The following is a 25,620-nucleotide window of genomic DNA, read 5'->3' as shown; positions in this document are numbered from 1 at the left end:
CTCATAATTAACATCCCTTTCCTAAACTGTGGCACAAACTACTTGTAGAATGGGCTTTTTCTTTTATTGCTGCTAGTTTCAGTGACTAAATTTATTAAGTCATTAGGTTTGCATGTGGATGTGTATATTTGCTGTTCTCCTTTGGGCTATAATAAAAGGAGATCTTGAGAGAAAAAAAAAAAAAAAAGAGAGATCTTTATTTATCTGGCAATTTTGAGAATGTTTGTAGGGAAATGGCAAGCAATACAAACAAGTGGCCCAGTCCAGGGGGATGCTGAGTGAGCAGCTGGGTTTGAATACAACAGCTAGTGACAATCTTCTGCTGGCTTCCTGGCTGTCCCTGAGCATTGCACATGGAAACCTGTCACTATTTCTGCCATGTTCTGGGGACATCAGGGGCTTCTGTGCCGGTCAGAGCTTGGACTAAACAAACAAAGGGAGCAAATTGCTCACCTAGGAGCACCATGCTGTTTCTTATGGGGGACCCTTTCTTTGCACCTCCCGGCTGAGGATGCTTGGGGTGCCAGTGGCAGTGATGCTTCCAGCCTGATACAGGCAGGGGCTGGCACTGCTCTCTCTTGCTCAGAGCAGAATCAGGGCTGTCCCCTGCCCTGGCAGCACTATGACTGTGACACCACTGGATCAGCATTTTTTGAAGGAGCTGAGACGTCCAAGGGTGGCAGCGCATTCCCTGAATACCCTGCAGCCTCCCATCCACAGGTTTGACAGCTGTGCTGCTCCACCGACGTCTGTGCAGCTTCTCCAGCTTTACAGAAGGGCAAAGGAGAGTCCAGTCAAACTTAGTATGTTCAAGGCCAAGAGGCTGGGTTAGGTTTACCTGACCAAGGCAGGTGAAAGCTGAGGTAGATTGGAAAAAAAAAATCTGTCCTCTCACAAATCACCCCCAGCTTGTGCTGGGGTGGGACAGATGGGGCCAGACATTGCCAACACCTCTCCGAAGGATCAGACCGGCCCAAGTGGTACAGAGGCTGGCTTGTGCCTGGAAGTCCCATCCACATTTCCTTCTACAGATGGCAGGAGACGCTACTAGGATCAAGGATAAATGAAACATCTTGTTTTCCTAAACCAGAAATAGCTTTTGGGGCAATCCATGGTACCTTATATACCTCTCTGAGCAGGTCTGACACACTGAATCCCCCCAAATGGCAGTTGCATCCATTTAGCTCCCTTTGATTCTAAGTGCCATTGAACGCGGTCTTCTTAATTTTCTGTGTGATAGCTAGCTACCATTTTATTTTTTTCTAGACTGTGCAATTTCCAATAAAACTAGAGTTAGCACAAACCAGACCTCTGTTTGTTTTTCAAAGCAAATCTAATTACTCTTCTTACTGGAATTGCCTTTTGTTCAAGGGATTGGATTGAGAAGCAGAAAACAAGTTGCAGGCAGATGCTAATCATTTTGCATGCAAATTACTAACATTTCTTTTGCAAATATTTCATGCAGGTTTTTAGTTCAACAATTAAAAAAAGATCTGGTTTTTCAAACTGCTTTCAGTAATATCTATAGACATTTAACAAAATACTGCAGGCTCTAAATCTCCAAATAGTAAACAAATAAATGTATTTATTTACTTTGTATGCAAAAATAATTTAGTCAAAGACACATATTTCACATGAAGATAAAACTAGTCAAATTTCCTTTTTTTTTCTCCAAATCACAAGCACACTCTTTAATGAGGAGAACTGAGTGGGTTTTCTGAGTGAGCTGAGTTCATGACAGCACTGACAGGGGACCGAGAGCTCCATGGAGTTTGTGCAGAGAATAGTCATGATTTATTTCTTTGTTTAAAGACTGAAAGAAGTCCAGTGATTAAAAGATGAAGCCATCTGTCCTCTCACTGTCTTGTACCTGGTCATGCTATTTCTGTCAAGGAGAGAGTTGGGAAAATAATTGAGTGGGGTTCGTTATAAGCCTGTTTCAAAAGGTCCCTGCACCAAGTGAGAGTGTGAAGTGGTGCTCCTGACCCCAGGGCTTACCATACCATTACCTCTGGAGGAGGATGTCCTTATGTCCTGTCAGAAGCATGGGGGGGGGGGACAGCCTGAGGATCCCTTCACTGGTTTTACCCATTTTGTATCTGTGGGATGAAGAGAAAGTATTGGACTCCAGGTCTGCCCATCTAGCCCATTTCATCAACACTGAATTCATCTTTAAAAACAAAACAAACAAACAAACAAACAAAAAAAGCTTGCATGTCCCAGAAGTCTGGCCAACAGATCAGTGATTTTCCAAAAATACCTTCAGTTATCGCAGCAGTGGCTGCTACAAACTGCTTTATTAATGTGAAGCCTGTTATGCTCACCTGCACTTTCCTCTTTCTTCCCAGCTCTTCTCAGCCCAAGACAACTGAAACAGCAGTTCCCACCTGATTCAACATAATTGCCACAATTAATTTTGACAGTAAAGCTTGTAGAGAGGTTCTGCCATTAATATCCCAATAGCCTTTTGTTATTGGTATCCCCAAAGCCATCAGCAAAAGGCACGTGCAGAAACTAAGTGACACAACGTAGCTGAAGGCTTGATGTTGGCCCCTAATAAGATATCAGTGAAGAAAACCTAAGGGTTTGCATGTTAAATAGATTTAGAGGACACTCCAAATATCCCCAGATGGTGCTTGGGAGAGAGGCCTGTGTCCTGCTCGTCTGCCCCATCTCCTTTCCGGTCAACTGGTTTTTCCTTCTCCATCCTCTTGCTCATTGTGTCACGTCTGCATGTGGTAGTGCCCACACCAAAGATTTCTGGTGCTCAAACCTGCGAAGACCCTGCGGCTCGTCAGTTTGGTGGTAGGATGAATTGTGTCCCACTCTGTCCCTACATGGCACAGTGCAACACTAGCTGCTGCTGCTGAGGTGATATGCATAAGAAGGATGATAATAATGAATAAAAATGGTATTATTTAACTAGAACTTAACTGTCAAATCTGTGGGTTTTCTAAACCACCGAATGGACAGAGCTGGGATGTTTCTTCGTGGTGTTGCCATGGTTAGTGTCCTGAAGTGCTGTTTCAACTGAATTGTGGGGGATGAGGAATCAACCAGCCAACTCATGAAAACAATGGGACAGTTTTGTTTGCTTGTGAGGGAGCTTGAACATTTAAAGGACATCACTATTTTGTCTTTATTTTCATTAGGTTGATGTCTTTAAATACGTTTGCTTTAAAAGAATATAATAATTTTGCTACTTTATTGGTACAAGTGGATATACAATACGGCATCTGTTTTTATGAACTACTGCTGCATGTTGTAAAATACTATACTGCATTAATTTTAAAATAGATATTTTTCTGAAAACTTTATTTTCAATAACTTTTAAAGAAAATCTAGATATTTTTTTTTTCTGAAACAACATTTTCAAAATGCGTTAGCTTTTGTATTACTTCTTCACTAAAAATAAAAAATACTCTTTGTTCCACGCTGATATTAAAACAGGCATTGAAAATCCAGATATCTCATACACAGTAAACTCCAGGTTTTGGTCAAGGTGGTGGCTATCCTTCACAGCCTATCAACTTTTCAGTCCCCCTAAAGGGATTTTTCTTGATAAGTTCTTACTGGGGTAACGAAGGCATAGGAAAGCGGATTGAGCTGTCCAGTTTGGTTTTAGAGATGCTCTCCATTGCAGGGCTTGCTGCCTGGCTGGGGCTGATGCCAGGGGAAGCCCCCAAGCCAGCTGGTCGCAGGCAGCCGCTGCAAACTGCTCGGCTCCTGGGTGAGCTGCATCTTCCAAGGCAAGACAAAGCCTGGAGATAAAGAGCAGATTTAAGGAGCACTTAAACACTGATCTTTTGGGAAGCTACTTCAAACACTGTTTTATAGTGCTCTAAGTCATCTAGATCTCTCTTAACTTGTTTCACTCTCTTCTTAAAATATTTATTTCTCCAGCAAGGAAGACTCCCTCAGATAGGGCAAAATGACCTGTTGGGCTGACGGTGGTTTTATCCGTGTGGTGCTATTGATTGATGCAAAATTCACGTGTGCAGTACAGCTCCGTGCTTTCTGCTGTGCTTTATCTTCTGCGGCTTCAAGCCTGCCTGGCTCCGTAGGTCTGTTGCATGCTGGATTTATTGTCAGACCAGCAACACTTTATATAATCCCCAAAGCGCTTGGGAACATATACCTGAGTGTTGCTGAATGTTCAAAATGTTCACTCTTAAATGAGGTCTGCAGCAAATATGTGGCATTACTCCAGATGCTTTGCTCAGATGTTGGTCATGCGTTTTCCATTAGCAAGGTTGAAGAAGCTCCTAAAGACTTCTGAGTGGCGAGGGCTTGGGCAAGAGCATTGCTTGCCTGTAGCAGCACCTGCCTTCACTCACGGGGCTCTGAGATATCTTGTCTGGGTCCTACAAGAAGGGATTTTGTTAAAACAGTTCTTCAGAAAATGCATATTCATTGTGGCTTGAGCTTTTTTAGCAAGAATGTCATAGTTCTAAGGAACCCAGTGGGAAAGTTTCTTTGGCCAGGATGAATTTTCTGCTCAAAACCAAAGTCTGGGAAGAAAAATAACCCACCAAGAGCCACATCTGACTTAGTGAGGGTTTGGGAGCCCACTGCCACAGAGTCCCCTGGCTAGCCAGCTCTTTTAAAAGAGGTTTAATATTTCCCTGTTGCTAAAATCTTGAAAAGTTACTGAGACATGACAAGTTTTGGTCCATAGCTGAGTATAGTTTCTTCTTTGAGACTTGATGCAAAGCCAGTGCAGGCGGCAAAGGCACAGCCACCCCCACAGCCGGCACAGGCTCAGGGGATGTCTTGGACAGACCCATGTGTCCTCTGTTCCTGGGTAGGTGTGGGACCAGTTCTCAGTATCTGAAGAAATACTTGTATCAGAAATACTTAAAATTCTTTCTTTTTATTGAAAGAGATTTCCAGGCTTTGTGCCAGCATTTCCTCCCATCGCTTTTGAAAACAAATAAATTGTTTGCTTGCTTTTGTACTCCCATTTCTCTGAATCTACTTAAATGCCCCTGATAAACTGCCTTTTGCCCATAAGAATTTGAAGAAGCCTCAATATTTTAGACAACAACCATTGCACATTTCTTGCCCATCACAGGGAAGGTAAGAGCAAAGCCACGGGAAGGCATTGGGAGCAGCAGATGAGCAGCAAGGCTGTCTTTGCTTCTCAGCTCTCTTTTTTTATTTTGCTTCGTATTTCACTCTAAATCCTGGCAAATTCCTGACTTTTCCTGCACATTTTCTATGTCTGTTCACTGTAGGCTGTTTTGCAAACCACAGCTCTGCCAGGGAAGGAAAGCCTTCCCTTTCAGTGGGGAGTTTTCTAGATGTGTGTTATTGCTGGGAGCTGGTATTGCTGAAGCCTGTTGTTTTCTATTGTTAAACTAACTGCAATGCGTGGCCATCGTGTATCACTCAGTGATGCCTAATTTAAGAGATCAGTGATTAATTCCTTCCATTGCTTTTTCTTCTCTCTCTCTCTCACTGCAGGATGTTTTCACACCAGAGTGCAAATTTAAGGAATCCGTCTTTGAAAACTACTACGTTATTTATTCTTCCACGCTGTATCGGCAGCAAGAATCCGGACGAGCGTGGTTCCTGGGACTCAATAAAGAAGGTCAAATTATGAAGGGAAACCGAGTGAAAAAAACCAAACCCTCATCACATTTTGTACCCAAACCCATTGAAGGTATGGAATCTGCCCACTCCCTCCATCGGTGGGGTATGGGGAGGGGGACTTTGCACTTCAGATCTGGGGCTTCCCGGATGGGGGTGTTGGGCTGCAAGACCAGAAAGCAAGGACGATATTTGTGGCATCTCAGAAAGGTGCTGGGCTGCACTGTTAGCATTTCATCTGCTTTCCTTCCCATATAATAAACTTTGCACATCGTCCCAAAGGGGTTTCTCAGCTTTGGGGTGCTCAAGGATGAATTTAAAAGTCCAGCAACGTGAGAAGTTACTGGGAAAGGAAAGCAGCCCTTGAGCAGCCAGCAGTTCAAAAGGAATCTGATCCAGCAGTGACCGTAACATTGGGTTCTCTGTGAGGATTTTCCCAGCATCATTCAGTGGGTTTCCAGTCCCATGTAGAGTCAGTAGAGATAGGATTTATCTCACCTGAATTTAGACTTTGACACTCTGTTTATAGTAACAGAAGATAAATGGGTCCTACCAGCACAGCTGTGGATGTACTTTATATGTCTACCCTAAGATGACTTAAATCTGTTTTTTCTCATGTGTAAAGACATCTTAGTTAGTCACTGGGGGGTAGAGAAACCTTATCATAGATGTCCAAAGTTAGATGAGATGCTGTCACGCCATATGTTTTCATCACAGCATGAAGCTTCAGTGAAAGTCATGGAATTGAAGTTTCGCCCTTCTGCTGCTGACTGTACACTACTGAAGTGTGCCACAGGCTCGTGCCAGGGCATTTTGCTTTTTGTGGGCTGGCCTCTGATAAATGGAGAGATGTAGTGTGATGAGGAGTACTTAACAGGTACTAACTTGGTTCTGGAAACAAGGAGACCTCTTTTTTTCTGTTGCTTGGAAAAAGCACTACTATTTGATCCCCAAACTAGGTATGCCTTTCTGACCAATCTCAGACCTGCCAGTGGCCACCTCAGGGACACAGCAGCCTGGGGCTGGCCCTGGCTGCCTGGCTCCGTGCCCCCTCTCTACCCCCATGTTGGCTGTGGGGTCAGGGCTGGACACGTGGAGAGAAGGAATGAACTGATGCTTTCCTGACGGGTACCACTCACAGGTGGTGGAGGACGCAGCTAAATCCATGCACTAGTAGCTGTTTTAACAGCTTCCCAGCTAAGGCACAGAGGCAGACGAGCATGCGTGTGTGAGGGTAAGGCCAGTTCAGGAAGGCAGGCTGAAATTGTCTGTTGAACCACTGAAGTGAAGGACGAGGAGAGAAATTCAGCTCGGCATTCCCAGAGTATCTGTGGCCTTGGCACAGGAGATGGAGGTGTTGGAAGAGCAGAGAACAGCCTGGATCCTCTTCTCCTGTGCTTGTTTTTAACAGCTTTTCTGCAGTTGGGAGCCTTTTCTTGTTTATCTGAGGCATTAGTGGGATTGGTGCCCTACGCCCTCATTGAGTTTTGCTAAGGAACAGGGCCTGCCTCAGGCATGGGGTCTGTCACCAGCTTCTCTTCTGTCTCTTCCTTTCCTGCCTTGGCTGGGAGGAGAATCTTTTGCAAGCGCTAGCTTTCACAGCTGGGTTTCCAGCTCCTTCTGGTATTTCTTTGCTGCCTGGCTGGGTGTTGGCACTGATCAGCGCGTTGCTTCGAATCCAGGCTTCTTTTTTGATGTACCGTGCGTGGTGTCAGCTGAATGGCTCAATAGTTGTCTTCTGCATACATTAAACTAGGCCATTCCTGTGGCTCTCCTTGTGGAAAGCCTTGCCTTAATAGAGGTGCCTGACCCACAGCAGAGTTCTCAGTGCAGCAAATGCAGCTCCGGCTTTCATTTTGAAAAACCCAGCCCAGCCCGAGAGCTTCCCTTTCCTGCAGTTGCATCCTCCCACGCTTGCCTCAATCACAGCTGTCACATAACCTCCCGAGCGAGTGAGCGCTTTGGAAGCTGGCAGCCAAATTAAGGGCTCCTCCACCCCTTCCCTCCTCCACATGCTTTGCAGTCAGCCTCTGTGAGCGCTGCTGCATCAAAGAGCTGGCAGTCTCCCAAGCTGAGGCACGTGTCAGCTTCCCAAAGCATTCAGCTGTCTGGGACTGTGACTCCAGACGGAGGACTCTGTTCCCAAGCCTAAGATTCATTGTAGGTAGCAGAGCTTTGTGGGGAGGGCTGGAGTAAAACACGCTCAGCTCCACGTGACTTCTCTGTGCTGCATCCGTCCAAGTCTCTGCGAGCAGAGCTTGCAAGCAAGAGATGTTTCGGAAAAGGGGCAATTCCTACCCTGTTTTAACAGCTTCTTTCTCTTTGTCATCACTCTAAGGAAGTAGTCAAAGCACTCCCCTGCTATATTTGCGTGTCCCTTCTGCTAAATGCTGTGGCATGCCCCAGCGGGTGGGCTTTGCCGCTTATTCAGGCCAGTTCTTTGCAGCTCCTGTCTGCAGTAATGCACCCAGGTTTCCTTTTGCTCCGGTACCACCACCAGCATTAGCCCTGCCACATGATGGCTGACGCAGTAAGGTATGCAAGGAGAAATCTGGTCCCTTGGGAAGCAGAGGTGTTACATACATTGCTAGGAATCACTTCACCCACCACTTCAATGGCAATTACTTCTGAGATGAAACTTTGCAGTTGTTTGCCATGTGCAGAAAAATTATGCAGCAGCTTAGTGAAGAGAACGGTCATGGGGAAAGGAAACAGAAAAAAGCTCAGATTGTTCCCGGAGCTCATTTAACTCTCGTTGCTTCATACTGCTTTCTGAATTCAGAAGTCCTCAAAGTTGCAAACGGGCAGTAAACTAATACATAAATAAATAAATATTAAACATCCTCCCAGACAATTTCTAAGGACTACATATGTGTACATGTGCATATATATACAGTGGTATCTGTGTATGTACGCATGTGTGTTACCTATGGCTTTTAGCAGCTACAGCTTTATGCTGTGCTAATCCCACAGAGTGTTTTGATTCCTGTAGATTGTCAGGATGCTGGAGGTGTTCTGTGCGAAAATCACTAGATACCAACTGGAAAAGTTTTGGGTTTTGGTTGGTAGGAGGGGTTTTTTGGTTTAGTGTAAGTAGGATTTGTTTGGTTTTGGAAATAGCATTAAGCTTGATCAATATGAAAGCACAAAAAACTTACTAAGTAATAACAGGGGAAACATTAAGTTTCTCTCCCATCTGTGCACAGGCAAAGCCAAGGCAAACAGCCTGGCAGGCAGCCGTTAATGTACTGTGTGGTGCCAGTTTTGGTTAAAAACACACATACGCAACACATTTCTTTTGATATTTTTATTTCTGATCTCTGATCATTCGCTCTAAATGAGCCCTTAAAGTGCAGACATATAGATTGAACCGGACTGCACAAGAAATTAGCTTGACTATAATTGTCACTTAGACACAGAGCAGTCTTTTAAAGCAATTTCAGTCTCTTTAAGTGTTTGTACTGATTAGTGCTGGACAAACACTGCTGTCCACAGTGCCTCTTGTTCTTTTAACTATCCCGACCCATCTCAAACAATGGGAGACTTTTCCAGTCACTTAAGTGAAAATTTTATCAGATGCTTATTTTGGATGTGCTCTGTTACTTGTATTTCCTTCTCCTTGAAGACATCATTTCCAGATTGCTCTCCCAAAGAGCTACATTTCATCTCTCACCTGGCCCAGGCCAGAATGCATGTGGGGTGGCAAATCCAGCCACAGAAAGCAGAAGACAACTATCCCTGCAACTGAGTCAGCAGAGGTGCCCCTAACTCCAAACACATGGTGCCTCAGCCCTCGTGATGTGAACACGTCTCAGATATGAAGGTGACCTGTTAATGACTGGTCTGATCCATTTATTACTGCTGATGAATAGCCGTGTGCAAGGAACAGCAGCTAGATCTTTCCCAGTGTATTTTCCCAGGGATGTGACATCCCAGTTGTGTTAAAGCAGAGTCCTCAGATGTTGCAAAGAAGTACAAGACACTGTTGAGTAGGAAGATGTGGTAGGCCTAGTGAAAATGCTTCTAAGGTGTCACCTTAATCCACAAAAGATCCTAAAAAGTGTTCTTTAAGAAAAAACAACAAAACCCCATACTCTTTATCAGCCTTTATTAAGACAGCTCCTCTTTTGGGTCTCTCTTTCAAGTGGGCAGGCTTTGCTATGTTTTCTATCCCACACTAACTCACTTGTTCATCTATCAAACTCCTAATCATCTTATTAGATGGCAAATGCAATGTATTTTAACCATGCTTTTGTTTGGCTTTTTGTCATCCTGTGCTGCGTTTCTTACCTGAACAAATTGTGATTCCATCTGGCAGCATCCTGCACATTTAGCCGCCAGATAGACGGCGAGATCAAATGCCTCTGAAATGCATCAGCTGGGACTGGGTTTAGAACACAGTAATTAGAGGCAGAAAACAAGGGTGCATAATCACTTGCTCCCTCCTGCCCCTAGCTGCTGCTCAGACAATTAATTCTCTCCATCGAAGCATTAGCTAATGCAGCCGCTACTGCAGATACCGACACCCGGAGCTGTGGCATCCGTCAAGGGAAAGAGCCCATCTCCCGGGCTGCCTGCCAGAGGCTGCGTGCCCAGCCCTGCCCAGACACCGGTCCGGGCTGCCATCGGGGCACGCGGCCATCCCGCAGGGCTAGCGACCTGCCTACCTGCTAAACGGCAACTTGGGAAAAATCGGGTTCCTCCGAACTCGCGAGGGTCTGGAGCAGGGAAAGCCAGGAGTGAAGCTGGGTGGAGGGATATATCTAAGGTCCTTTAATAAGCTTTTCCCCGTATTCTAGAGGAAGGAAAATGGAGTTTGTTGCTATCCCCTGAAGCTCCTCAACTTGCAGCCACGCCGAGTGAAAAATACGAGGGTCAGGTCACAAAATAGTGCGTGTTTCCCAAAGTCAGGCGGTCCCTGAAGCCCAGGGAAGCGGCACAGGGTGATTTTGGTTTCACCGTTTGGGTGGTGTGCCAGTGCCACGCCTGGGAAGCAGAAATGAGGCTGGGATCCTGTGCCGGCGCAGAGGCGAGAGATTGAGCTGTTCCTGGGTGACAGGCAGCCCCCTCTGTGCCTTCGCCTTCGGGAAGGATGCTCCCCACCCCCCTCTTCCCCCTTGCTTGTACCCCCGGTCTCTTCCCTGCCTAATTTGCGAGTTGTTTCTTCGTGCAGAATTGTTTCCTTGTGCGTGGGAATGGCAGGCACTGCTGCTTAGCTGGGAAGCAGGGAATCGAAAGCCACAAGAACCAGACATGGGCACGGCTCCACTGCCGCTCACCCCCTTCTATTTACGCCTGTGGCTCTTCAGCAGATCAGGCTAACGGCACTTTCCAATTAAAGCATGAATATGGATGTGTTGATTAGAATCTGGGACATAGGAGCTGATTATCTGATTGAAGCTCCAAAGCATTAGCTTGGTTTCCAGACATTAAGGGCTGTATTTGGCTTGGTGTGTGGGTGTGGGTGGGTGGGAGAAGCAAGGCAAAGCAGGGAGGGGACTCTTGTTCTAGCCAAGTTGCTCATCCTTCCAAAGCTGCCTTGTGCTGCGTGCACCAGCAGACCTCCCGAGCGTCTGGGCCTGCCGACTGTCACGCTGCTGCTGGTTTACCTTAACGCAGGTGACAGGGGCGGTGTGTTTTCACACACACACACACACAGGGACCCCAAAACAGCCCTGTCAGGGAGCGCTGCTAGTCGTGACCCACAAAGATGTACTTTAAAGCTGGGAAGATCTGGGAACTCACGACAGTCCATTTGCAAACATTCCCCCCCACCCTCCCCGGTCCATGACTAACATCTCCGCGTGTGAGTCACACTCAAGCTTCCTCAGCACAAGGAGTAACAAACTGCAGTCCAGGAGCCTGTGTTGCACAACATGTCACACTGTCCTGAAAAGCCCGCGCGCGTGCGGCTGTGTGCATACGCACCCGTGTGCGCGCACACCTGCGTGTCGCAGTGCACACGGGTTTGCAGCTGCCGCTGAGCGATGTCCATAATTCAGCACACGTGCGCAAGCCTCTTGTGTAGGAGAATACCCGGGCACTATCTTGTGCCTGATGCCATATAAATGCTGCATACACTGATACTGTAGGTGTATCTAAATACTGAAAATACACTTGTCCTGTGCTGCTGCAGATTTTCTGGCATGGTCTGTTGGCACAGCCCGTCTGGTACAGAGGCTTTGACAGCTCTGTCTGAAAAGCACAATGTGAGCAGACTCCAGCCATGCCCCATGTCAGTACTTATATCATGCACTAGACTGGAAGAAAAACTTATGATTCCTGCCCTGTTTGCCAGCTAGGTACAGGGTTTCCTTAATTTTTAGCTGCAAATGTTGTTTACTTCTGTAGCCTAATTTATATTCATTACTCTGTGGGCCTTCTTAGCAGCTCAGTGGTTTTGCCCAAAGGCCAAGGTGAGAGGCAGGGAGCTGAGGAAAGGCAACGTGCCATGGTGCTGCTGCTGCGGGCTTCCCTCAGGCTCAGCCCTTGTGGTTAAGCATCTGGCCCAGCCTGAAGGGGTGTTGGGGATGGATGTGAGTGAGATGAGCTTAGTACATGCAGCTGCCTGTGGGAAGAGCTCATGGAGGTCCTGCCAGCTTGGGAACCAGAGAGGTCAGGGTGAAGACAACACTGCACTTGAGACAGAGCTTTGTATATGGAATGTCAGGGGCACTGGGGCAACGCTGGCACAAATACCCAACTCTGCTGGGCAATAAGGTCGGTCACAGAAGTGATGTACATCCTCAGTGTCATCAAAAGGCTCTGCAGCTCAGGCTAAGAAATCACAAGGGTACAGGTTTTCCTCATTTGTTAACCTTTGCATACTGTTCTGTAAGATTTTATTAGGTGCTTTGCCACAACAGGCAAATTTGCCATCACCAGGTTGTTGAGTGACACTCACCAAGGTATGAGGGGCAGCTCAGCAGCAGAAAGGGGATGTGAGAGCCCTTTTCCTTCTGTTGCCGCTGTGCTACACGCTTTCCTTGTAGCATGCAGACAGCATCGGTAGTCTGGGCAGCTGACGGGCAGTCCTGGCATCGCTCATCCTGGCCCAGACCCATGGGACAAGTCATTCATTTTCTCTTTTTTCTCATTTTCATCAAAAAACAGCTCCAGTAGCAGTAACAGTTTGCAGAGTGGTACCTGCCTTGCAGCCACACTGGGAAGCCCAGCTAGTGTGTGTGTTTAAACTGCTTTGAAAGCCTTGCATGAAAAATGCTCTATGGAAAAAGTAGTATTTTTTCACTGCACATATATTCAATGCAATATCCCTCCTATTAATACACAGTTGACCGCACTTTATCTCTGTCCTGTATTGTTACACACTGCTATAACTGTTTATTTAGCTAGGAGTAAAATGCAGAGTAATAATGTCATTTGCAGCCTGCCTCTAATTGCCAGGATTTATTTGCAAATAAGGGGAGGTTATAAATACAAGCGCTTACATTGTCTTTTTACACATGGAGTATTTTTTTCACTTCTTCAGGTAATTTTTGAAATTTTGTTCTTGTTGATTACGCGGAACCAAAACCTAAGGGGCTCTATCCCCTGTGTTTGAGCTCTGTGCCACTGTTTGTGACATGACAGCTGTACAAAATGAAGCAGTGCACGATCATTTTTTTTCTGTCCTAATTTTTGCAAAGATCCAGGCATGACATTTGCAGTCTGGACCTACCTCAGGTTCTCAACTCCAAGGTGCCTGCCCTTGAGATGCCTCACTATTTCAGTCACATCTACACCCCACCACATTTGCGATGAGCTCATTGGAGATGCTCCCTTTGGCGTGAGACGCTGAGCTGCTCAGCATGTGCCGCTGCTCTGGCACACCTCACATGGGACGAGGACAGCCATGAGGACTTAGTCCACATGGTGAGTTGGATAAATGCTTTATGCTGCACAGGACATGGGGATGTGCCATGCCTCGGGCAGACGTTGCCTTCTCAGGCTGTCTAGGCTCCAGCAAGTACATTTTTGTAGGACGTACATTGCTTAGCCAGGGTCTGGAGAGAAGGTGCTCTCCATCCACCCTCCTCTCAGGCGCTGCCAGGTGACAGCACAGAGCTGGGATGGCTCCTGGCTCGCTGTCACTGAACTCATCCCCATGTGTCTGCTCACGGCCTTGGCCTTGGCCAGCTGTCCTGATTTACAGGGGAAAAAACAAGAAGTGCTGAGAGCAGACTGCGGCTTTTGGTCGAAGGAGCCAAACGGGCTTGAGTCACCACTTCCAGATCCAGAGCTTAACACCCAGAAGGCTTGGATGGCTCAGATGCAAGTGTAGTTTTGATTCAAGATTCTCTAAGGGCTTCTTCTTGGAGGTTAAGGGCTAGGGACCGGGTAATTCTTGGACCTGTTACTAGATGATAATCAGCATCTTGGGACAATACACGGTGCTGTGAACTGGAATGGTTATTTTATATGTATGAATATAACATGAAAAAACAGTAAAGCACAGAAAACCTAGAAGGTCTTCTCTGTGAGAAATCCCCTGTTTCTATCTGTGCCTTTGGAAGACTCCAGAGACAGCAGCATCAGACTGGCAGCAAGGGCAGGTAACAGATCCTGCCTGGTAACAGGAGCTACGGCTGGGTCACCGCGGTTTCTGTAAGTGTGTGTTTGTATTGGGGCTGGAATTTCAGCCTCATGTACAAAGAAAGCATTCATTGTGGTCACTAATGTCTGTGACTTCAGGGTTGTTAATGGGTTTCTTTTCTGTTTGCAGTGTGCATGTACAGAGAGCCATCGCTGCATGAAATTGGAGAAAAACAAGGACGCTCAAGAAAAAGTTCAGGGACACCAACCATGAATGGAGGCAAAGTTGTTAACCAAGACTCGACATAGCTGACAAATACCCTCCCTTCTTCCAACTCCTCCCCTCCCACCCACCTACCCACCCCACCTGGCGAAACCACACTGAGACGACGACAACTGAGCAAGGCAGGACCTACTGGTAGTGGCTAGGAGTCCGAACTCCAGAATCTTTCTTTGTGTAGGACGAGGAAATGGGATCCCAGATCCTGCCTGTTGCAACGTTTTAAAAAACAAAAACAACAAAAAAAGTGAAGAAAAAATGTTTTAAATCAGGACTCCATTAACATTTTCAAAAGCAAACTGTTTGCTCTGTGATCAAAGGGGGAAAAAAATCTCATCTCTGCATAATAATAATAATAACAACAACTAATAAATATTATAATAATAATAATAATAAAGATGTTACCTTTAAAAATAAAACAAAGCTTTTGGAAAATTGAACTTAGCATATGATGTGCGAGAAACACGTGGGAAACGCAGCCTGGGACTGTGCGTTCTGTCTTATACTTTCACCTCACGTTCACACCACTGTTTTTTCCATCCCTGCTTCCCTGGGGATGGATGGTATTTTTCACAAAGGAGGAAAGGTAGGGATGGATTATGACTGTGTTTGCTCTGCTATCAATAAAATATGGCCTGTCCGAATTAGGAGTCTGACAGTTATGGGCAACAAACTAACTACTCTGTATTCAGCTTCTTCCATCTACATTCAAACACTGTGTAGTTATTTGTTGCTAGTGTCACTGTGCGAGTATGTTTGACCCAAGTCTGGCATTTTATGCCTTTTTATCATAATTATTTATATTTATGGGCTTGTTTTACTGTATTAGTTGCCAGGGGAATTTTGGAAATGGGTTTTCAGGTCTCGCAGGATGAAATGATCATATTTATTAGGGGAGAGTTAGAAGATAAAGGGAAGGAGGGATGGCTGCTTGCTTTAAAATAGGAAACAGAGCAAGAAGTGCTACTGAAATCCTTGCTGTCAGATGGAAACCATGAGGCAGGGTTTATGTGAGAGGGTGGCAGGGATTTCAGTGATGGGAAGAGGGGTGTGGGGAGGGAGTAGGTGGGGTGTGCGGAGGAGGTGGCAGCTATAGGGGACTGTGGGTGGTTGTGCCTGTCCAGCAGTGCCAGGGCGAGGAGATGTTGCCGTTTCCTTCTAGCAGCCGGGCTCTCCCTAAGTGTTAAGGTTCCACACGCATCTCATTTTACACGTGTTCAAAGCCGAGACTACAAACTCCTTTAATCCAAAGCCTTACTTCCCGCTGGCAAGCCTGTTATGGGATGAGAACCCCTGCGATGCTGCAGCAGCCTCAGTATGGGTGTGGGGACATGTCTCGCAAGCACCGGGCTGCAGATGCTGGGGACACACTTGAGAGGTAACGAATTCACAGCTAGGGAAAGGCAAGGAAGAGGGCGATGGGGTGACGTATGCTCAGCACCGAGCCCACCTGCAGCAACTAGAGCATTAATGGGGCTTTGCAAATCCCTCCCTGTCTGGCATTTTCTCTCCTTGTAGTTTGGGGGTCAGCAGTGACCCACACCCCCTCGCTCCCATGGTGCTACTGAAACAGGGCAATACGGGCAGATACCCTTTGCCCACACATATTCACTTCAGTCTCTGACCTCTTTTGGCACCCAGGGCCTGCAGGCAGGAGCAGCAAATGGTAGAGGTGATGTAGTTGCTGTTACAAAAACAGGCACTGCCCTGTCTGTGGTGCCCAGGAAGTTTTTGCTGCTCAGGCCATGGTTATAGCTCCTGTGAGAGGTGAAAAGCAAAATGAATAAGCAAATGCCCAAGGGCCTGGAGAGGGGTAATGGGTTAGAACAGCTTGTTATATGATGGGAAACAGCCTAAAGCCTTGCTATTACAAGCCGGGCGGGAGTGTTTGTGTCATTCATAAATTATAGCCATACATGAAATACCAAATACCACCTTAATTCTTGAGGCTTCTTCACTATCATGGCCAATGCCTCAGCTGGCTGGCAGCTACATGCTGCGAAGCTGCTGTGGGAGACGGGGAAGTGCCCGGACTGGCCATGGTGCTCCCTGCAAAACGGCTGCTGACCTGGGCACCTCCAGCCCCGCGGCACGTGCCAGCGCGGTGTGCGGCAGGGCTCGGCGAGCGGCTCCGTGCAGGCGCAGAGCAAGCGGGGAAAGCTAAGGAGCGAGCCAAATTTCAAGGTTATGGAAGACTCCCAGGATCAGCATGAAGGAATGAATTTCAAGCATGTCCTTTTGTGTTTTGAAAAGCTGAAACCTTGAAATAAAGAGCCTCTTACCATGGCTCTGCCGCTTAATGCTGCACATATGGGCAGCCCCTCCATGCTATAGGGACCCAGAGGGTACCAGTGCCTGTGTGCCAACAGCAAGCACCACCAAGGTTTATCTGGGGCTGCCAGTCATGTCAGAGTGACTTACTCCTGCCCTCCTTGGAGCCCGCAGTCCCACAACACCGGGGCAAGGTCACTAATACACGGTCAGCTTGGGAACATCCCCCCGCCCCCAGCCCCATCTGGTAAATCCATTGCCTACATTTCAGCTCCCTCACAAACTAAAGGGCACCCCAAATTAAGGGGGGCACGGGGGTGGTGGTGCTGCTGCTTACTCAGAGACTAATGTACGTTCAAAGAAATGGAGCCTCAAGACCAACATGTTGAGCTAGCAGGTCCCTGAATTAACCAAGCCACCGAACACCCAGGCCATGGTTTAGGCACTAAGCCACAGCCTTTCTCAGCTGCCCTGCTGGCAGGAAAGCCCATCACCTACCACAGAAGAGGACATCCACAGCACACCTTGGTATCACAAGCCTCTTCTGGACCCAGCCATGGGCAAGCTGCCAAGGTCACTGATGTTATCTAGAGCAGATCCAGCATGAGAGAGCAGAAATTGCTGTGACCATGTGTGCAGGATGCCCTTTGCCTAAGACCCCAGAAAACCACAGGCAACAGCAGAGCCAGTCCTGCCACGTGCTAATTTTTCCATTGTGTATATGTATCTCACATCACTTCCCACATTGGGCTTTTGCCTTTATAATTGTCTTTGGCCAAATCATTGCAAGAGTCCCTGGAAATGCCACTTACAGGCCTAAATGTCAAAATAATCTGCTCCCTCAGTCCATTGTGTTTGAGCTAATCACCTTCATGCAACGCTCTCTGAGCTGACCCGTAATGAGAGCAAATTAATCCTGCTCACACCTAGAGGCTGTGCTACCTCAGAGCAGGTCTTCTGCCATGTATTGTAAGTGCGTGCTGGCTTTCCTTGCTGCCTGCTTAGCCCTGGCAAACCACGAGCCACATATGATGGCACACACCACCATAAAACCCTCCCACATACCTTAGGAAGTACTGTGTGCTGCTTGACCTCTAAGGAAACTGCAAAAATCAGCTCGTGGTGTAATGCAGGGACTCCTGACAGCAGGATAGCCCAAAAACCAGTGAGGCTGCACAGCCCAGCTCCATAGTGTCCATCTGCACCAGCACGTGACTGGGAGCTGCTCAGCTCTGGGTGCCCCAATACCCTCCAGATGCCTTGGACAGCCCAGGGAGATCCATGGCTTGCAGGTACCACACAGGTCTTCACGCATTTTTATTTTTTTTTTTTTGCTCAAGTGCCTTACAAGCTTTCTCCCCAGGCCATAATTCAAAGAGGTGCTGTGGGTTTTGTTGATTATCCATCTACCACCTCCCAATCTGCAGGGAAAAGGGAGTCCACAGAGATTTTTCCTGCTTTGAAGTTCGTACAGTCTCGTCATTGTGTCTCGCTGTTATTGTTCAGTGTCAAAGAAGTCCTGATGAGTGATGTTTCTTATGTTTCTTTCTTTAGCCACACATGCCACAAGCATTTAGGGAGCTTTGTGACTCAATTTAACATTATAGTGACTACAACCCTTGTCTAACCTACTAGTGATACTAGCAGGACAAATTCCCTTCCTAGCTATGTTGGCATGGCACTGAGCAAACATGTAGAAGAGAAAATGGCCAAGAAAAGTAAATGATGAAAAAGAAAGATGTTTTCATCTTACCCGGTCCATGGTAACTGTTAACTCTACTAAGTCTGCAGCAAACCTTTGCCCTCTGAATAATGGATGCTGCTATAGAAGATCTTGGATGTTAGAAGTCCAGCAGCAGAAAACACTTCACAGCACAGAAATATGGGTACATTTAAAGCATTCATTTTGTCTCACCCTAGTTTTTGGTTTTTAATAATTATGATGTTGGCAGTACATGCTACACAACACAGCTCTTCTTACCTATGCATCAAAGGCAAAACCTGATAACATGGCTCCAGTTTGGACCATCAGGAATTTACTAGGAAAAAAAAAAATGCACAAAAAGATACCGGCACCACAAGCATGCCATACTGCTCCAGCAAGTTATGCCACAAGTGTCAGCACTGGCATGTGACAACATGCTATAAAGTGAAGTTGACACTCAACAAAGCAATTTATGAAAGTTGTCTGTCAACAACATTTTTTTGTTTATGCTCAGATAAGGCCTGGCTGATAGAGCCCCACACAATCCTTCAAGCCGCCACGGGCCTCACTTTACACCTTTACATCTTAAACTGCACTGATCGTGCACCATGAATGTTACTGCCCCAGAAAGACTTCATTACTGTGCTCTCTGAGCAAAGTTGAACCAAGCAGTGGTGTAAGCTCCCCGGGCTGATTAGAGCTTGCAGGAAATGAAGTGTGCAATCCTTCTTAGTCTCATGCCGGCAAAGCTGCAGCATATATGTATGGTAGACATGAAAAAACTGTCTTTTTGAAGACTACAGTTCCCCTCAAAAGAAAGCATAGAATTACAGAAATCTCAGTAGTTACAGCAAAAAAACCCAACCTTTGCTAGTGGGCACACACTAAAATACACTACTTTTTATCACAGGGCGGGGGGAGGATGTTGGCCCCCAAACATGTCCAACACTAGACCTCTATTAACTAACTGTGGCATAGTTTAGCCCTGGTCCTAGAAGGAAGGGCTCAGTTTGTATGTCACTTTGCATGAGGGAAAGGAAAAAAAAAAAAGGACGACAAGACACAAGTGAGTGTCTTCAGGGACAGATTCCTCTCCCCAAACTGGAACAAAATCTTTAGTTGTTGCTATCAGAAGACCCACTGCACATGCCTAGGAGTAAAATCAAAAGAAACACCACTGCAGTTCCTCAGTGAAACAGAGTTTTCCATGGCATTCATGTCTTCCCTCTCCCACACCAATGCTTCAGCATTTAGGGTAATTGAAGGTCGTCTCCATGGACTAAAAGGCAGCAAGGCTTACATCTTCCTCACCAGCATGGAGTAAAGCTTGACTCTTCTGCTTCAGCTGCTGAGCAACAATCATGGCATCAATGAATTTCCCCATGTTCTTCTTAGACACCTTGATTAAGGACAGAAAAGAATCCCATAGCCAGGCTGATGATACATTTTTAGCATCACATTTAAGCAGATCAACATCTCAAAACTGCTCAAACCTTTGTGGCCGCAAAGTTAAAGCTAAGTCACTATGGTTTCAGGACAGAGCATTTCTTTTCATGATATTTGGATAACTAAAACTGCTGCATGCACATAAAGTTGGACATCTTCCCAGCCTGCCTCCCTTTTGGACTTCAGGCACCTTCTCTTTGGCAAAGGAGGTCTAGGTCAGCATGGCTCCAGGGCTTATCTCACCACTGCAGACACTAGGGATCGTTGTGATGGTGCAAGGAGATCACACAGGCTCCAGAGCATTCCCACCTGAGGCAACTGGAGGATCAGTGCAGAAAGATTTGACCTTTTATGGCCTTCTGGAAAGGACAAGTTCACTGGTCAAACAACTGCTTGAAAAGAGAGAATGGGTGTTGTTTCATTCAAACCACACTCTGGTGTAGGCATGGGAATAATTCATATCTGGGAAATGCCATTAATGTTTACTGAGCAATACAAATGGATCTGGGTGCGCTCTCTCAAGAAAAAAAAAAGGCATTACCAATTATTAAAAAAAAAAAGTGTCTGGGTACGAGATCTGAGGAGAAGCAGAGGATAACCCTCCCAAGAGTCTATTAAGAATGGGTTATATATTGTTCCATTTTCCATGCTCATTACAATCACTGCCCCAATAATAGCTGCATGCTGTGCTTTTTTCTATTCTAGTACAATTTTCCCCATGGGAACTAAATATCTCAGTTTAAATACTGAGCAGAGCTGGTAGAAGGCGGCAGTATGCTTCTGCTGTGCTAACCTTGTGTGTAATCTGCCTCTTAGGTAGCTGGTTACTACCCTTCTTTCTCATTGCTTGATACAAAAATGAAGGGGCAGCACAGGGGAGAAGGAAAATGTCAGTCAGACAGTCAAATTAAATGACATCGTGAAGGTCAAAGTATGTCAGATTTAATGTCTTTCAGAAATTAAGGCTTTGGTGAATTTAATTCCTTGAGCTCTGAGAAAAACTGCAGGGAGAAAAGCAATCAGTGTCTCCATCTTAGCGCCAGTCCCTAAACTAGGACTTTGGTGACATTTAAAGCTATATCCAGCTCCCGGCTTGGCTCCTGCATGCAGTGATGCTTTCCTTTCCCAGGGGTCAGAGTTTCCCTGTGAGCTCGTCCTCGCTGAGTACTCGGGGCATCCCGGTACAAACAAGACGGAGCAGTTTCTGCTTGGGCAGCAGTGGGATCCCAAGCCAAGTACTCTGCTCAGGCCTTCAGGTGATGGCCCAAACCAGAGGGGCTCCTCACAGAGCCCTCCCCATGGCACCACACACCTCCTCCGGACATGCCAGGAAAGACAAGAAAACAAGGCTCAATATCCCGGGCAATTCTGCTTCCAAGGACCCTGACTTGTGCAGACCCCATAGAGAGAACCCCAAAATCTGCACCACAGAGACGTCAGCCCTCCTGTTAGGGTGTTCCTAGTCTGTGCCCATGGTGCCCAAAGTCTTCACCCACTGGCAAGCAGCCCTGCTGCAGGGGTGGTACGAGGGTCACGATGGGTTTGCCTTATGAAGTGGTCTGATCATATAGAAAGGGAACCCTGCAAAGGCAAAGAGCTTCTGATTCGACTGTGCCTCCGAGGGGTCACTTACACGCTGTGACTCTGACACTGCCTCTTATTAATTTTATTTTCCAACTTACTGCACAAGCTGGCAAGTGAAATAGTTCCACTCAATTCACTGTTAAACAAAGAGGCAAGCCAGTGCATGGAGCACAAGCTTTGCTTGGCATTAACTCAATTTGAAGATCAAAAAGAGGTGTGTTTAACTTTGCACTATCTTCATTTTTAATTTCCACTATTTTCTGTGCTTCCTGCTATCAGACAGAACAGAAAGCAGAACTAATAGGGAAAACACTGACTTCTGGTGTGGAAGCGGGAAACATCATCTCACAAACAGGTGGATAATCTAGTGATTCCCAGCTCAGTCATACATCTACAAAAGTTCTTCTGGGCTTCAAATGGGTAGTTTTCATGTGAGCGTGTAATGAACTTTCATAAAGTCACATTTAGGGCACTGCAAGGCTTGCCCTTCACCAGCGAGTTCAAGTCATTCTCCTAGCAAGGTTAATGGGCTGCAGTGTAGGACCTAAATCTGGATTCAAACTGTGCAGTGTGTGGAACCAGAGCTTCCCAGGAAAAGCTCCCCACGGGGACTCAGAGATCTAAATCTGCTGTGGAAGAAGGTCTAATTCAAATTTACCATCTTTGCATTCCCCTTCCATATTTTTCCCTATAAAACCAAATCCAACTTCTAAATCCTATGCTCACCTCTGTTTTCTTGAATCTCCAAATAAAAACACTGGACTATTTCAGAATTTTATTGCATCTGTAGGACTGAATAGACCTTTTATAAAGTGGTAGCATTTAAAACAAGAAAAAAGTTAAGTATTAGATATATGTGATTGCCAAGGAGCATGATAACCTAGCTCTAGACATGCCCAAACCTTAGAGTCCACATCCATGTAGAAATTTAACTTTGACTGTTGCAGCTTGAGCCCATCTATTATTAATTCAGTAAAACTATTTTTCTGTTCAGAAATATGTTCCTTGGGAGAAGCTTCTGCAAACACATCAGCAGGTGGTGGCTTCAGAGAGAGACCAAATGGATGCATTCCTGAGAGTCAAAGCTGGGGGTACTTTAAATAGAAAGACAAGTTCATCAGTGAAATGAAATCTTTCCAAAGGCAGCATGAGCTGGTTTCACGTTCTTTGTAAAATAGTTGCCTGCTCCTACAGATTTGCAGGGATAAATTTTACACCATGGTAGCTTGTACTAAAACAACTGGCAAAAAAATAAACAAAAAAGCCCCAACAGTTCCATACTGCCACACACCTGGATTTTGTTTTGTTTTGGAAGCTTTAAGGAGTTGAGAATCAAACTCACCCTCAGGGCAACTCCAATGAAATCAATGTGCAACCCTGGGAATTAATCTGGCCCAAGCCTCATTTTCTCTATAACTGCAGGAGCCAAGGTCATTTTCCCATCTGGATTTTGCAGATGCTTTTGCACATACTGATGAGTTATACCTTTTATCAAACCTTGACCATCATTTTCAGGGCTAGAAAATGATTTCACAGTATCAGAGGATCACAGGAAATAGCATGAAGACTCGGTGTTCAAATCCAGACCTTGCTGTTTGCCACTTTTCCTGTGTCCCCCAAAGCCATACACAGTATCTTTCCACAGGTCAGTGCAAGACTTTGCCCTCCTTTGTCTCCAAAATGTTTCCCTTAATGCTGGAGGACACCATTCATCCTTTATATTTACTTAAAGGAAGCTCCTCTTTTCCACATCTGCAGGATTTATCTAACAGTGTGACCAGCATTTTTCTGCTGGTTGAAGGACTGAGAGGGACAAACTGTAAGCATAACTTTTTCTTTTTGAGGGGAGAGCGTGTCCGTCTGTCTATCTATCTATAGCCTTGTTCCCCTCTTATCTCATCAGTAATACCCCTTGTACCAGTACACGTGATGTCTGGATGGATCTGACGCTGCAGTAATCTCTGATGACAACAGAGCATCTTGCAGTCAAGCTGCCTTAGACCTTGACTTGGTCAGCACCTTAGAAATTGCTTTTGAGTAGTCGAGGGCAAAGACCTAGTGCAAGCATGCAATTAGGGCAATCATTCCAAGGTCCAAAAAAGTAGATGGGCCAAAAAATGCAGCAAGGATTGGCTGCAGACACCCCCTCCATCACAAGGTGGTGTGTCAGACATGCTGGTCAAGGCTCCACCTGATACATCCAGCCTCATTATGGTGAAGAAGACATGCCATTCAAGACATGGTAGTGATTATAAGTCAATATATTGGAGATAAAGGGTCTGCAAAAGCAATTCCTGCCTATCAGCAGACTGCACAAGACTATCTGTGCATCCCCTTTTACCATAGGCTTAGTATGAGCATGTCACCTCCTCAGTCTATAGACTGGGGTGCTAAAACACGCAGATGCCAGCTACAAAGTAATAACACTGGGAAATTTGTGGTTTGTGATATTTTAATATCCTGAGCAGAGGATTATTTGCTGTTTAGTGTGCTTTAAAATGTTCTCCTTCTGCTCAATTGATAGCTTTACTGCTCCTGGACAGAATAACAAACAGCTGTGCTGTTAAAATAAAAGAGATCCTTTGGATCATCTCAGGGCAGCATCTTGGCAGTCTTGGAGCCATGGTGACTTGTGGAAAGGGTGAGTGGTTGTGGGGCAGATTTACCAGCTGGTGCAGGCACTTGCAGCTGCGTAGAGTTCATGTAAAAAAGATCTCATTGCAGATTATTAAAAGCAGAAAGGACAGTTGTAAATCATAGAGTCTTACCTCTTGTGTAACAGAGACTAGTGACTTAGGACCAGAAGTCATAGATGAGCTTGAGCAGAGGTACCTGGCTGGGCGATGGAAATGCTGCTCTCGTTTGCTAGAATTTCACATGCCAATATTGTATTTCCATGATGCAGCAGAGAGTTCATCCAGAGGCTGGAGACCAGGTAATCAGATTCTATACAGGTTTACTTCTTGATTATTTATTCAACAAGGATCACATAAAAAACCCACTGGAGGCAGTGAGAGACTCCTGTTGACTTCGCAGCAGTCTGAATCAGGCCTGAAGCATTCAGAGATTTAATTTGCACAACTGGAATTTGGTAGTGATGCTTCCAAAGGTCTGTATCAAATTATGAGCTCCCTTTGGAGTAATGTGTTCATCACACATCTATACTTGCCTGAGGGTAACCTCTTATAACCTGTTTCAAATAGCTTTCCTGCCTGGATCGACACTTCCTTAGAAGACCTGTGAACCAGGATCACCTACTAACCTCCTTCCATGCAAAAGTGGTTTCTTGGTCCAGGTGAAGGAAAGCTGTCTGTCTGTCTGTCTGTGCCTGGTGAGGCTGGCAGAAAAGATGGAGCTGCAGCTCAACAGAATTGGGAGCAGAGCTGTAGAAAGGTCTCCAAATAGCTTTGTGTAAAGTTTCAGCTAATGTTTCCTGGTCCCTCTCTTCATTTTCCCCTTCAAGACAGGACACCACAGGCACTCCTTCCTCCTTTTCTCCTGCACCCCCATTCCCCTCTGGCAATACCTGAGTACTGTCTTTTGCCACAGCTGCTGGGATCCCTGCAGTGCACAGCAGAGCAGAGAAACAGCTCATATTGGTGAATTCTGGGGTAAAAATCTTTCTGGGTCCAGCTCCACACAGGCCAAACAAAGATGTGAGCCCTACAGCTGGCACCCCTTGCTATGTGTAAAAGCACCGAAGAGAATGATCTGTCAATGTTTGGACATGTCAGATGTGGAGCCAGAACTGGTTATATTGTCTGTTGACCACTTTATAATGAAGATCTTTTGCCCAGTCTACATAAGATTGAAAATCTAGGTAATATTTTTTGGTGTAACAGTATTCTTCCAATGAGAAGAACTATAGTCTCTGATTTGTATTTCTCTGACTTGAAATCATTCATTTTAAATGACTGTTCATTCTGCTAATTTAGAATCCGGGCAGCCATGGAAACAATTTCTTTTGGTTTGTGAAAGAAGTGGAGCTTGAGTTTGTTAAGCATGTATATACTTTGTTGCTTTGGGATGCTATGCAACTCCCTGCTAGAATAAGATTTCTTAAGTGGCAGGAGCTCCATAGTCCGCTCCGTGATGACACCCTCAGCAAGGGCCCTGTCCTTCACCTTCCCTGGGCTTTGGAGCAGACCCAGTGATAGCTGCGTTGGTATGGCTTGCCTTTGAGGAACAGCTCCTCGCACCCTTTGTGGAA

At 45.9% G+C, this 25,620-nt stretch overlaps 1 protein-coding gene across 2 annotated transcripts in view; it reads left to right on the top strand.

Annotated features, from left to right (window-relative positions):
- FGF12 (fibroblast growth factor 12) overlaps positions 1-14,844 on the top strand; it is a 236,912-nt gene extending 222,068 nt beyond the window's left edge. For both annotated transcript variants that reach the window (XM_075033244.1, XM_075033243.1), the window contains 2 exons: positions 5,467-5,665; positions 14,315-14,844. In XM_075033244.1, coding sequence (XP_074889345.1) covers positions 5,467-5,665; positions 14,315-14,433 — 318 coding nt within the window. In that variant the 3' untranslated portion in view covers positions 14,434-14,844. The remainder of the gene's footprint in view (positions 1-5,466; positions 5,666-14,314) is intronic.
- The last annotated feature ends 10,776 nt before the right edge of the window (positions 14,845-25,620 follow it).

The sequence above is a fragment of the Buteo buteo genome, chromosome 7 (genome assembly GCF_964188355.1).
Source record: "Buteo buteo chromosome 7, bButBut1.hap1.1, whole genome shotgun sequence".
Classification (NCBI taxonomy): domain Eukaryota; kingdom Metazoa; phylum Chordata; class Aves; order Accipitriformes; family Accipitridae; genus Buteo; species Buteo buteo.
The sequence above is the reverse complement of the archived record's forward strand: the minus strand, read 5'-3'. Positions and strand labels throughout refer to the sequence as shown.